The 13,231-nt window shown below is 37.0% G+C and overlaps 2 protein-coding genes across 2 annotated transcripts; both read right to left on the bottom strand.

Annotated features, from left to right (window-relative positions):
- Positions 1-6,145: 6,145 nt before the first annotated feature.
- LOC146328646 (olfactory receptor 52E4-like) lies at positions 6,146-7,227 on the bottom strand. The gene has a single exon (XM_084716446.1). The coding sequence runs from the start codon at positions 7,225-7,227 to the stop codon at positions 6,268-6,270; it is 960 nt and encodes a 319-aa protein (XP_084572572.1). The 3' UTR covers positions 6,146-6,267.
- Positions 7,228-8,609: 1,382 nt separating this feature from the next.
- LOC146328645 (olfactory receptor 52E4-like) lies at positions 8,610-10,206 on the bottom strand. The gene has a single exon (XM_084716445.1). It carries the CDS (start codon positions 10,064-10,066, stop codon positions 9,107-9,109), a length of 960 nt encoding a protein of 319 aa, XP_084572571.1. The 5' UTR covers positions 10,067-10,206; the 3' UTR covers positions 8,610-9,106.
- Positions 10,207-13,231: the final 3,025 nt, after the last annotated feature.

Below are 13,231 nucleotides of genomic sequence, written 5' to 3'. Positions count from 1 at the left end.
TAAACTTACAATCCATTTCCCTCCCTCACAGGACAAAACATGGTCACATTACACACAGTTTGTTTTTTCAGCTGTTGTGTTGCAGACGGCAGCAGTCACATCAGTTGTTTTATACTCTTAAAGATTGAGAGAACCACCCCCACTTCATCCTCAAGGCTTGATACCTGTTTATAGACAGGTTGACAGGTTCAGTGACCAATTTACTGTATTAGCACGCTCAAAGAAAATCTAGAAGTAGCTCCAAAACTTTCTCAATGACAGAGGTTTGTACAACAGTTCCTCCAGACTGAACACCAAAATATACTGTTTGTAACTGCCCTTCAGAATGTTTTCTGATCTGATGCTACTGTCAGCAGGACAATACCATCTTTTTGTCGTTGTCGTGTTCGAAGACAAAGCGACAACCCAGACCCAGTTTTGCTGCTGACTGCTTGAGGTTTTCTTTCAAAATCTTCATATATCCTTCTTTCTTCATGATTTCTTCCACCTTGATGAGATTCCCAGTTCTAGACACACTGAAGCATCTTCACAGCATAGTACTCCCACCACCGCGTTTCACTGTGGGGACGGTGTTCTTTGGATTACACGCCTCTCCCTTCTTTCTCCAAACATAAGCAACGTCTCTGTGGCCAGAGAGCTCTAGTTTTGTCTCATCTGACCAAAGGACATGCTTCCAGTGTGCATAATGTTTTTCCAGGTTGTTCTTAGCATACTTCAGTCTGGCTTGAAGGTGTCTCTTCTGCAGAAGTCGAGTTTTTCTTGGTCTGCAACCTCACAGTCCATTCCTATGCAGGGCTCTAGTGATTGTCTTCTTTGAGACGACAATTTCCGACTTTGCTAAGTAATTCACTCATGTCTTGGCAGTTGTTCTGGGATCTTTAGACTAGAGATGCACCAATTTCAATTTTCTAGGCTGATTACGATTTCTGATTTTATGAATGGTCTGACCTACGGATTCCAATTTTTAGTCTTTCTAAGAACTGTAATTGAGAGCATTCACAAACATTTTTGCAACTTTTCTTGTAAAAATAAATTGGATGTTCATGATAAGACACTGACTATTAAATATTCATTAAATACTATTTAAATTTTCTTCAAAGTCCTCCAGGTTACAGCTCGAGACTTATTATAGTTTTATATTAAGATTAGGAATCGGGTGAACGTGATCTCATGAGATCATGGAATCTCGCTGGATTTCGCAGGACGCGATTTCACGTGATCTCCTGCGGAAGCAGATGTAAACAAACTGGAGACGGACGTGGTGCAATAGTTTTCTGCAGTAAAACTTTTCCGTGAGAAAAACAGACGCAGAAGTTAAACGAGTCTGGACAAGAAAATGTTTGAGGAGACACATCAACACAGGTTGTTTATTCTTCAGCCAGAACATGTGAGATTTTAACTGTCCCTCTGTGAACAGCAGTCTGCTGCTGGCTAACATTAACTTGAAGAACCAGAGAGTTTACGGCTGTTCTGCGACATCGTCAGCTGCTCTGTCTCGTTGTAGACTGTCTGTCTTCTCTTTATCCTGTTCTTGGAATCTGCCGCTGCCACCATCTTCATGCAAGCATGTGTCTGAGTGTATAGTTTGTCTGCTGTGCGCATGACGTGACCATCATGCAGAACACGTGAAAATGACCGGCACAGAATCGGATATGTGATGCTGACCGGCCGGTCACTGGTCAGGGCCTGTCACGTGAAAACCAGCCCGATTCTGAGCATTGCCGATTAATCGGTGCAAGTCTACTTTAGAAATATCCCTCTTTAGTTTTCTTTCTAGAGTCTTTGAAATCTTTGGCTTCCTACCTCTGCCAGGCTTGTTTTGTATTGTGTGGCTCTCTTTGAATTTCTTGATGATACTTCTCACTCCAGTTCTTGACACGTGGAAACACTGTGATAACTTTGTATATCCTCCTCCTGCTTTGTGAGCATCAACAATTCTTTTTCTCAAGTCTAAACTGATTTCTTTTGTTTTTGGCATGATGCTTTCTCACCTCAAACCTTTACTGAAGTTTTTATACTGTATGTAAATTGAAAGATAACCCTCAGTTTTAACTTGATTTCACAAGCTTTGAGTCATTTTCAGTCTCATCATTGCACAATAGTGGTTTGCGCTATGGCTCAACAAAAAGGTTACTTCTTAAGGGGGGTAATAATATGGCAATTTTTGTTTTTTCTGAAATAATTCTGTTATTGTGTGTAAATAGAAATATTTTATGCTTTCTAAAGAAAACTAGTATGTTTAGAAATGTTATGTTGAAAATTCCTTGCTCTGTTAAAAAAACTTTTAATTTCAAAGGGGGGCTAGTAATTTTGATGTTGCCTGTAACACCAAAACTTATCTCACTCATCATAGAATTCATACTGCTACACACTTTATCCAGTACAAACTATCGTAAATTCTCATTTAGTGCTTTTAATTATCTCACCTGTAGAGGGTACCAGGCCTTCATTTGAGGCAAGCTTAATTAGACACAGGACTTTATTTGTAGTTCCCTCTGTTTTTGTCATATTTTAGTATAATAATGTGATCTTTATTGTAACTTTGGCAATGTCTGCTGCTGTTTTCCCTTTGACGTACAAACCACCTGCAGCCTGTTCAGTATTGCCAGATGCAAAATACAGCAATACTGTACTGAGACTTTAAAATGATCATATTCTAACTAAAATGATCATATATACAGAAACAACCTGGGAAGGGGACAAGACAGTACACTGAATGGCAAAACTATGCCATGTGCACCATACTACACAGAGGCTCTGTCATTTGAACAAGAAAGCAACTGTGTATAACTTCATACTGAATCGGTGGCAGCTCATCTCACAATCACTCCTGTTACCCCGTCAAAATAAAAGGCCCAAACTGTGTCACTGCTCCACCAGGTGCTTCATCAGCGCAATGCTGATATGATTGGCTGCCCTTGATTTTGTTGCAGGTTTATGGACATGTCAAAATTATCAAACATTCAGCTTTTTTTAATTATTATTATTTATCATATATAATACAGCTGTTATAATTATGCCACAAATACAATAATTATCACACATCTAGCAACACTGGCCCTGTTTGTGACAAATTGTTTATTGCTGATTGGCTGTTACTGGTGACGTTTATCCTGGGGGCAGGACATTGCATGACACATTGTATTGTAGAATTCTTGTACTTCATAGGGTAATGTGTCATAAAGTATATTAGTATTGTAGATTATTATTATTAGTGGTAGTAGTAGTAGTAGTGCTATTATAGAGTAGTTACTGTTACAATGTTACAATAGTGGTAACTACAAACAGAAAGAAGAGGCTACATTAGAGCATTTTTTTTTTTTATCTAATCTGAAAAATGATCCTATCCATGACTCAAAACCACGCTTCAATCCAAACGTTGAGGTTTGAAGTTTAATGGTCAGGAGTTTAATCTTTTAAGATACATTTTCCAGCATAATTGATTAGTTCATAGCAAGGGTTGTCATAGGCAACTTGAAGCCGTTTCGCCTCTTGTCCAAGAAGCTTATTGGATGAGAGGCAAAACAACCTGGCGACCTCGATGACTGAGAATCTTCACAGACATAATTGACTAGTAAAAATCAGAACCCCGTAAGGTACAGTTTTCTCCCAGTTCTCAAGAATGAGTAATATGGAACCACCTTTCTAATACATGAAAATTATTAGAAACAAAAACAAATTCACAGTCACCATCAGCTGAATAAAAAAACACCACCTATCAGAGAATTGGTGGCAGATTTCTGCCATGTGCTTACTGTGGATGCTTTTTGCAAGAGTTCTTTTGTGAACTTAAACTTCATGAAATCAACATTTCTTGCTGCTTTAAGACCATTTATATATACATTTTCCAAATACTATTTTTTTCTTTAGTTTTGTTTTGAAGATATAGCCCCTTTGTAAACATTTTAGTGGCAAACAGTTTGTATCTAGTAATTTTTCACTGTTGTTTTATTTTTATTTGTATTTTGTCATTTTAAATGTATTATTTGAACATTTTTTCACCACACTACACATTAAAACTGACAAAGACACTGTCACAGCACACAATCGGGACATTTCAGACCAACTATTAAGAATAACTTAGTGATACTTTTTTACACATTATCTCTCTGACCAGTCAACAATTTATTACAGAACAAATGTTTATATGTATTTCGTATTTTGGACATTTGCAGTCCGAACATGATGGGATTCAAGGGTGGTTGTATGATGAGAAAATACAAAGACAGAATGATTCGTAGGATATGTGGTACACTGGTCATATCGCCATTCTTAAATCTGTAAAGAAAACATGATCTCGTCACACACATTTCAGTTACCAGCTATGCTACAGACAGCTGCAGTCACCTCTGTCAGCTGCATCATCATCTGCTGCCTTATACCTTTTCAGAACATGAATCCCAGCAGTCCAATCAGGTCCCAAACAAGTCTATTGATTGACACATCCACCCATCTCCAACGAATAAACCAAATCCAAACCAAGTAGTTTTGGTGCCTAAGCCTATCCAAGACCTTTATTCTGAAAGTGTAACCAGCTGTTGCATATTTATTGTTGCTAACTTCAATTTTGAATTGAATAAGAATGATGATGGATGATACATTATTTTGAAAGTTGTGCTGACTGTCACAAAAAATGTCAAATTTGGCTCCATGTATATGAATCTGTGTTGGTCAGAAGTTAGTAATGTCTAAATTATCCTCATTGTCTTTTCCAAGTTGATAATACTGAAATAAACCATTCAAATACCTATATACTATATGTATGTATATATGTATATGTATATGTATATGTATATGTATATGTATATACGGTGTTACGAAATTAGGATACAAAAAAGGCTACTATTACAGTACAGAGAAGAAATACGTAATCAGATTACTGGTATATTTGATAAACGGGGATTACTGAGCAGGATTACATTTTAAAATCAAACAGAATATACTACAATGCAGCAGACACATGCACAGTGTACGCACATTGCAACACTTTATGACACAACACCACAACAAATCAACGCGAGAAACGACCAGCCGCGTAGTCTTGATCTGTGTGTAAACATAATGTAAGCTAAGGTGGTTCATCATCATGGCCTCTGCCAGGGAGAGAAATGCTTTTACTGGACGGAAACTCCGGCATCATTTTGAGTTTAAATCAGAAAAGGGGAACAACATCAAATTATGCCTCCCAGCTGTCAAAACACTGTCATCATCCAGGGCGTCGACATCCAATTTAAAGAAACATCCACAGGTACGAAGACAAGCTGCTAAGGTTTGCTGAAATACACAGAAATCCAGTAAGCTAAAGTTAAAGTTTGTTAGCTTGCTAACACATCAATAATCTGTCAGTACTGATTAATTTCTTTTTTTTTTAACAACTAAGTTAAAATATTAGTGTTGTGTTGGTTAAAAATGAATATGAACATGTTTTCTTTGCATTATTCGAGGTCTGAAAACACTGGATCTTTTTTTGTTATTTTGACCAGATGTCATTTTCTGCCAATAAATGCACTACATAGCAATATTTTAATTTCAAATTTGAGAGAAATGTTGTCAGCAGCTTATAGAATGGAACAATGATGTTCATTTTACTCAAATACATACCTATAAATAGTAAAACCAGAGAAACTGGTCATTTTGTAGTGGACTCTTAATTTTTTCCAGAGCGCTCCCTCTCTCTCTCTCTCTCTCTCTCTCTCTCTCTTTCCAATATGGACTACTGGCCATGGCCAAGGACCGAACTCTCCAAGTGCCATTGATTGTCACTTCCAACATGCCGGTCAGTGTGTGTGTAGCTCGGTCAATGTGTCTATGTTTCAAACTATGTAGTTCTCAAGAATGAGTAATATGAATCAACTTTCTAATACATGTTAAATCTTACAAAGGAGATAAAGATTATTAGAAGCAAAAACAAGTTCACAGTCCCACAGTTTCTGTGGGTCACCGTCAGCTGAATAAAAAAACACCACCTATCAGAGAATTGGTGGCAGATTTCTGTCATGTGCTTACTGTGGATGCTTTAAGACCATTTATATATACATTTTCCAAATACTATTTTTTCTTTAATTTTGTTTTGAAGATATAGCCCCCGTGTAAACATTTTAGTGGCAAACAGTTTGTATCTAGTAATTTTTCACTTTTGTTTTATTTTTATTTGTATTTTGTAATTTTAAATGTATTATTTGAACATTTTTTCACCACACTACACATTAAAACTGACAAAGACACTGTCACAGCACAAAACAGGACAGGACATTTAGTGATTCTTTTTTACACATCATCTCTCTGACCAGTCAACAATTTATAACAGAAAATATTTTTACATGTATTTCGTATTTTGGACATTTGCAGTCCAAACATGATGGGATTCAAGGGTGGTTGTATGATGAGACAATACAAAGACAGAATGATTCGTAGGATATGTGGTACACTGGTCATATCAAATCTACTCTGAACTATTTCAAAGCAGCAGCCAAAAGAAAAGTTCAACAGAGACACGAGGTGAGGTGTGCAGGTACTCACAGCTTTTTGTCTCGTCTGTTTGGAGCCAGAAAAACAGATTTTAAGAATTGTCATGTAAGAGAAAAGGATTGGAAGCAGAGGGACTAAGATTGTGATAACAATACCAAAAAGTCCATAAATGTTATTCACTTTGGTGTCAGAACATGCCAACTTAGCAACAAGGTAATTATGACAATACAAACTGTTAATGATGTTTCCACACAGTGTCAAACGGATGTTTAAGGATAAAGTAATCATGAACTTTACAAAAGAGAACAACCATACCACAATAATTAAGATAAGTGCCTTATTAGTTGTCATACGTGTGTTATACTGTAGAGGACAACAGATCGCAAGATATCTGTCATAAGACATGACGGCTAAATTACAAAACTCTACATTTGCATAAGTATAGATACAGAAGATCTGAAGGAAACAAAAGGGAGCCGAAACAGTGTGAATGTCAGAGAGAATCTGAATCAGAAGGAAAGGAAACAAGCCTGTACTACCATACAGTTCATTTACAAACAGACTGCACAGAAAAATGTACATAGGTTCATGTAAACTTCTGTTCAGACAGATAACCACAATGAGAGATGTGTTGACAATAACAATAATAATGTAAAGCAAAGCCGTTAATATGAAATACAAATATCTTAAGTTTCCAACATGCAAATAAGCTCCAAAAATAAAATAAGATGAAGCTGGTTCTGTTAAATTTAGCACCATTCTTAAATCTGTAAACAAAACATGATCTCATCACACACATTTCAGTTACCAGCTATGCTACAGACAGCTGCAGTCACCTCTGTCAGCTGCATCATCATCTGCTGCCTTATACCTTTTCAGAACATGAATCCCAGCAGTCCAATCAGGTCCCAAACAAGACAATAAATGCACTACATAGCAATATTTTAATTTCAAATTTGAGAGAAATGTTGTCAGCAGCTTATAGAATAGAACAATAATGTTGATTTTACTCAAATACATACCTATAAATAGAAAAAAACAGAGAAACTGATCATTTTGCAGTGGACTCTTAATTTTTTCCAGAGCTGTGTATATATATATATACATATATGTATGTATTAGGGGTGGGAATCTTTGGGCACCTGCCAATTCGATTACGATTCAAGGGCTACGATTCGATTATAAAACGATTATTGATGCATCTTTAATTTATGTATATTGATGCACTTTTTCACAACACACATTTCTTTTTGCCTCACTGAATAAGCATTCATCACTTGCAATTTTTAAAAACAGTGCATTTGTAATAAGAAACAAGAGTTGAATTCATTTCCATTATATTTTATTAAACTATTGGAAATGTGTACAAACTGGAAAGTTCCAACATTTGTGCAATACAGTATATAACCACTGACACAAAAAAACATTTTGCTATACCAAAAAAAATGGCAGCACTTCACCTTTTCCGTTGAGGGTGGCAGCTTTCTCATTGCTTCCTCGATTGTTCTCTGGTCGGTAGCACCACTAGTGGCTGCAGCAACAAAAGCCTGCCGTCTCCCTGACTCCTCCGTCGGGTAGAATCGAGTTACATGGCTTCTCATGTTTGTTGTGTTGCCAAAGTATTTTATTTTAGCACGACACAGCTTACATATAACATAGCTCTTGTCCAGTTCGCTTCCGCCGTCAACGTTGTAGAAGCCAAAGTGTTTCCACACATCTGCTGTTAAATTAGAAGGAGCTGTTCTGATCTCACGGGCGAGGTGGCTGGCGGTCAGCCATGTTTGTTTTCCTCTGTGCGCGTGACAGCGTGTCCGCTCCAGGTGCGCATCCCAAAGTGTCCCGGAGATGACGCGTACCACGCTTCTTAGTTCCGCATTATTTAAAACCTTCTGTATTACTTTAATTAACAGATTTAAATAATCGAAATTTGGACAATTGTGAATCGATTCAGATTCGTCCAACAATCTGAAATTTCCCCCACCCTTAGTATGTATATATATACATATATATATATATATGACATGGACTACTGGCCATGGCCAAGGACCGAACTCTCCAAGTGCCATTGATTGTCACTTCCAACATGCCGGTCAGTGTGTGTGTAGCTCGGTCAATGTGTCTATGTTTCAAACTATGTAGTTCTCAAGAATGAGTAATATGGAATCAACTTTCTAATACATGTTAAATCTTACAAAGGCGATAAAGATTATTAGAAGCAAAAAGAAATTCACAGTCCCACATTTTCTGTGGGTCACCGTCAGCTGAATAAAAAAACACCACCTATCAGAGAATTGGTGGCAGATTTCTGCCATGTGCTTACTGTGGTTGCTTTTTGCAAGAGTTCTTTTGTGAACTTAAACTTCATGAAATCAACATTTCTTGCTGCTTTAAGACCATTTATATATACATTTTCCAAATACTATTTTTTCTTTAGTTTTGTTTTGAAGATATAGCCCCTTTGTAAACATTTTAGTGGCAAACAGTTTGTATCTAGTAATTTTTCACTGTTGTTTTATTTTTATTTGTATTTTGTTGTTTTAAATGTATTATTTGAACATTTTTTCACCACACTACACATTAAAACTGACAAAGACACTGTCACAGCACAAAACAGGACAGGACATTTAGTGATTCTTTTTTACACATCATCTCTCTGACCAGTCAACAGTTTATTACAGAAAATATTTTTACATGTATTTCGTATTTTGGACATTTGCAGTCCAAACATGATGGGATTCAAGGGTGGTTGTATGATGAGACAATACAAAGACAGAATGATTCGTAGGATATGTGGTACACTGGTCATATCAAATCTACTCTGAACTATTTCAAAGCAGCAGCCAAAAGAAAAGTTCAACAGAGACACGAGGTGAGGTGTGCAGGTACTCGCAGCTTTTTGTCTCGTCTGTTTGGAACCAGAAAAACAGATTTTAAGAATTGTCATGTAAGAGAAAAGGATTGGAAGTAGAGGGACTAAGATTGTGATAACAATACCAAAAAGTCCATAAATGTTATTCACTTTGGTGTCAGAACATGCCAACTTAGCAACAAGGTAATTATGACAATACAAACTGTTAATGATGTTTCCACACAGTGTCAAACGGATGTTTAAGGATAAAGTAATCATGAACTTTACAAAAGAGTACAACCATACCACAATAATTAAGATAAGTGCCTTATTACTTGTCATGCGTGTGTTATACTGTAGAGGACAACAGATAGCAAGATATCTGTCATAAGACATGACGGCTAAATTACAAAACTCTACATTTGCATAAGTATAGATACAGAAGATCTGAAGGAAACAGAAGGGAGCCGAAACAGTGTGAATGTCAGAGAGAATCTGAATCAGAAGGAAAGGAAACAAGCCTGTACTACCATACAGTTCATTTACAAACAGGCTGCACAGAAAAATGTACATAGGTTCATGTAAACTTCTGTTCAGACAGATGACCACAATGAGAGATGTGTTGACAATAACAATAATAATGTAAAGCAAAGCAGTTAACATGAAATACAAGTATCTTAAGTTTCCAACATGCAAATAAGCTTCAAAAATAAAATAAGATGAAGCTGGTTCTGTTAGATTTAGCACCATTCTTAAATCTTTAAACAAAACATGATCTCATCACACACATTTCAGTTAACAACGACAGATAACCACAATGAGAGATGTGTTGGCAATAATAATGACAATGTATAGCAATGCAGTTACCCCAAAATATAAGTATTTTAAGTTTCCAACATTCAAATAAGCTCCAAGAATAAAATAAGATGAATTTGATACAGCTGAATTTGGCATCATTCTTGTTATGAGAGGCAAAACACCACTGCAAATATTGAAAAGGTTTGTTCCCATTGCTTACCCAAAATGATTTGTTTCATTAAAGGCTTCATTTTGAAAAAAAAATGAAAAAAGCAAGTAGAAAAGTAAAAAAAAAAAAAAATGTACAATATACTATGCAGCCTAAACTTGCCCAGCTATTAAACTCCCCACCCTTATCCTCTGTCCAGACTGTTGTGGTCATCACTAACTGTCAGCGACATCTGCTTTTATATCCCAATCAGTTCTACGTCATTATCGTTAGCAGTACTAGTTAGACAACAATTATTAAGACGCTTCTGTTTTGGAAGCAGCCATTAAATTAGATGCTGACAGTTTTTCAGGAATCCTGTGGGACATGGAATTCCTGTGGGAGTCAGTTTCACTTTTCAACTGACTGGGATGGGACAGGAAAAAACGGGCAAAGGGCAGGACAGAAATCACAATAACAGCAGGTCAATTTTAGATATGCAGTTACAGTATGAATGAACATTAATTATCTTTATTTTGAAAATAGAACTAGTCATTCCATTGTCTTTTTTATCCTCACCTGTCTACTCTGGTGGCTTGTTGTTGGTTGCAGCCACCTGACCAGTACATGACACATGTGGAATGACAATGCATGGTACAGCCACCAAAAATCAAATGCCACAATGGAGTCTGAGTTAGATTTAAGGAAGACAGCTTTGCGACTCAGAGCATAGGACACTGATCTGCACTGACCAAGCCTTCAGGCAAATCTGAAGTTTTAAACACTGTTTGTAAGATGTGTTGATTTGTCATGAACAGGGCTGAATGAGACCAAAACAGTTATTTGGCTGTAAGCATGTTTCTGCATTTCTGCTGTTCTACAGGAATTGACTCGCTCTTGGAGACAGTTTCAAGTGGACATTCAAGGAACTGAAGTTTTTGGCACTTTAGAGTTAGATACATTTTTCAGCCCGGAGCTTGTTTAGAGGAATGGGATACATTCTTCAGGGATTGGGATTGAACAGGAGTGAAAATCCATGTGTGTGTCACCCTCTAATTCAAGTGAAGCATTATTTGCTTCAGTCACATCTGCGGGAAAGCAAGAAGTGAAAAAAAATATGACTGTTGTCAAAACAGAAGTTTCTTATTGTGTTTTATATCACACTTATTTAGATTATTGTTTAATTTTGGAAGCGGCTGATCATAAGATGGTTAAACTTTTTTTTGACTTTTCCTAATGCTGAAGGGTTTAACCTCTTGAAAAGGACTTAAAAACTTTAAACAGTATGTGAACTGTTAACAAAAGACTGTTGTTTCCTTTCAACCAACCTGTGATGAGGCTGACAATTGGCATTTTCTGTGACTAAATGGTCAAAAGCCAAAAATGCCAAAATGTGTTCCTAGATTCAACTGCAAGGGCTATTGAACATTGAAGCCATGAATTGGAACCTCTGTTTTATAGTCACTGAATTTGAGAAAATATATCAAATCGCTCAAGAAAGACCCACATCATAGATAATCAAAGAAATGAAAAAATATAGTAAAATGTCATTAAACCAGGAAGTGAGACAGGGGTCCTCAGGGTATAACTGAGATCTTTAAAACATAGTTGATCAGACCAGCAGCAAATAAACAAATGTGTACATTTGAAAAAAAAACTGTCAGTATGTTCCTAGAAGTGTGTGTGTGTGTGTGTGTGTGTGTGTGTGTGTGTGTGTGTGTGTGTGTGTGTGTACTTTTATAGAAGTATTTCTTCAAAGGTCATGCAACAGAGATATGTTGGGTTTTAGTGTGTTTCTCCAGAATCTCCCATAAGCTTGAGTAGAACTGGTACCAGTTATGCTAATTAAGGTTCCGTTCCATTCAGGTTGAACAGAGACAGGGTGCTGCTATTGTGCATGTTGGCCCAGTATTAACACTCTGCTATGGGATGGGAGAGCTCTGGAACGACCATTTATGAGTGTCATTGGTAACACCTGTGTTTATGCTATGATTTCAGGCCTAAATCTTAAAGAGCTTCAATGGATTAGAAAGTTTGAGCTCTGCAAGTTCCAGCTGTCATGGACAGTTGTTGATTAAGGGAAATCTTCATGATAGTGTGTGTTTGTGTGTGTGTGTGTGTGTGTGTGTGTGTGTGTGTGTGTGTGTGTGTGTGTGTGTGTGTGTGTGTGTGTGTGTGTGATTTTAACACTAAATGAATCTGGACATTAAAGTTCATATCCAACATTGTTTTAGTGACCAGTAAAACTAATTAAACTTTTGTATTGTTGGACCAAATGCCTGTGTGTGTGTCCGTCCTGAGGTGTGATGTCACAGGGTGGTCTGGAGGGAGGCCAATATGCTCCTAAGCCCTCTGTGGACCAGTGAAACCAGTGCTGAGGTCTGCTCAGGCTGATTGGTCTCACAGGTTTACAGCTCGGACTGTAATTTGCAACAGAGGGAACTAGTGGAAACTGTGATTAATGTGAAGATGCCTCGGGGACAAACATGTTGACATGACCTTTGACCTAAGGGACTTCATTAATGAGCTGCAGTCACCTGAGGACACAATAGCCTCTGAGATGATTGCTTTAGTTACAGATAACAATAATATTAGTTTGTGCAAAAGTTTTTATTCATGACTACCACTTTAGATTGTCTGTCAGGAGTTGAAAACTTCAGTAATCATTGTTTTCATATCAGCAAATCAAATGACTGTGTTAATGTTGATTAAGTTACTCATAGTTGCAAAACCACAGAGTACACTCACCAGTTTTGCAGGTTTTTATCCTCTTTTACGTCCTGTTTAGTTTTTACAGCACATTTATCGTGTGTTTCTACTTACCAAGAGTGTCAAGTCACACTCTTCCACAAAATGTCATACCTTTAAAAACTGCTTGATTTTTTACATTTTGTATTGAGCGACATAAAGTAAAAGATGTGTGATTTATAACTCAGGATCAATAATGCAGTCAGTATTTCATCTGAGTT

The sequence above is a fragment of the Lutjanus erythropterus genome, chromosome 4 (genome assembly GCF_056507025.1).
Source record: "Lutjanus erythropterus isolate fLutEry1 chromosome 4, fLutEry1.hap2, whole genome shotgun sequence".
Classification (NCBI taxonomy): Eukaryota; Metazoa; Chordata; class Actinopteri; order Lutjaniformes; family Lutjanidae; genus Lutjanus; species Lutjanus erythropterus.
The sequence above is the reverse complement of the archived record's forward strand: the minus strand, read 5'-3'. Positions and strand labels throughout refer to the sequence as shown.

Coding starts and splice junctions, on each gene's coding strand:
- LOC146328646 (XM_084716446.1), bottom strand. CDS start 7,227: ATGGTGCTAAATTTAACAGAACCAGCTTCATCTTATTTTATTTTTGGA.
- LOC146328645 (XM_084716445.1), bottom strand. CDS start 10,066: ATGGTGCTAAATCTAACAGAACCAGCTTCATCTTATTTTATTTTTGAA.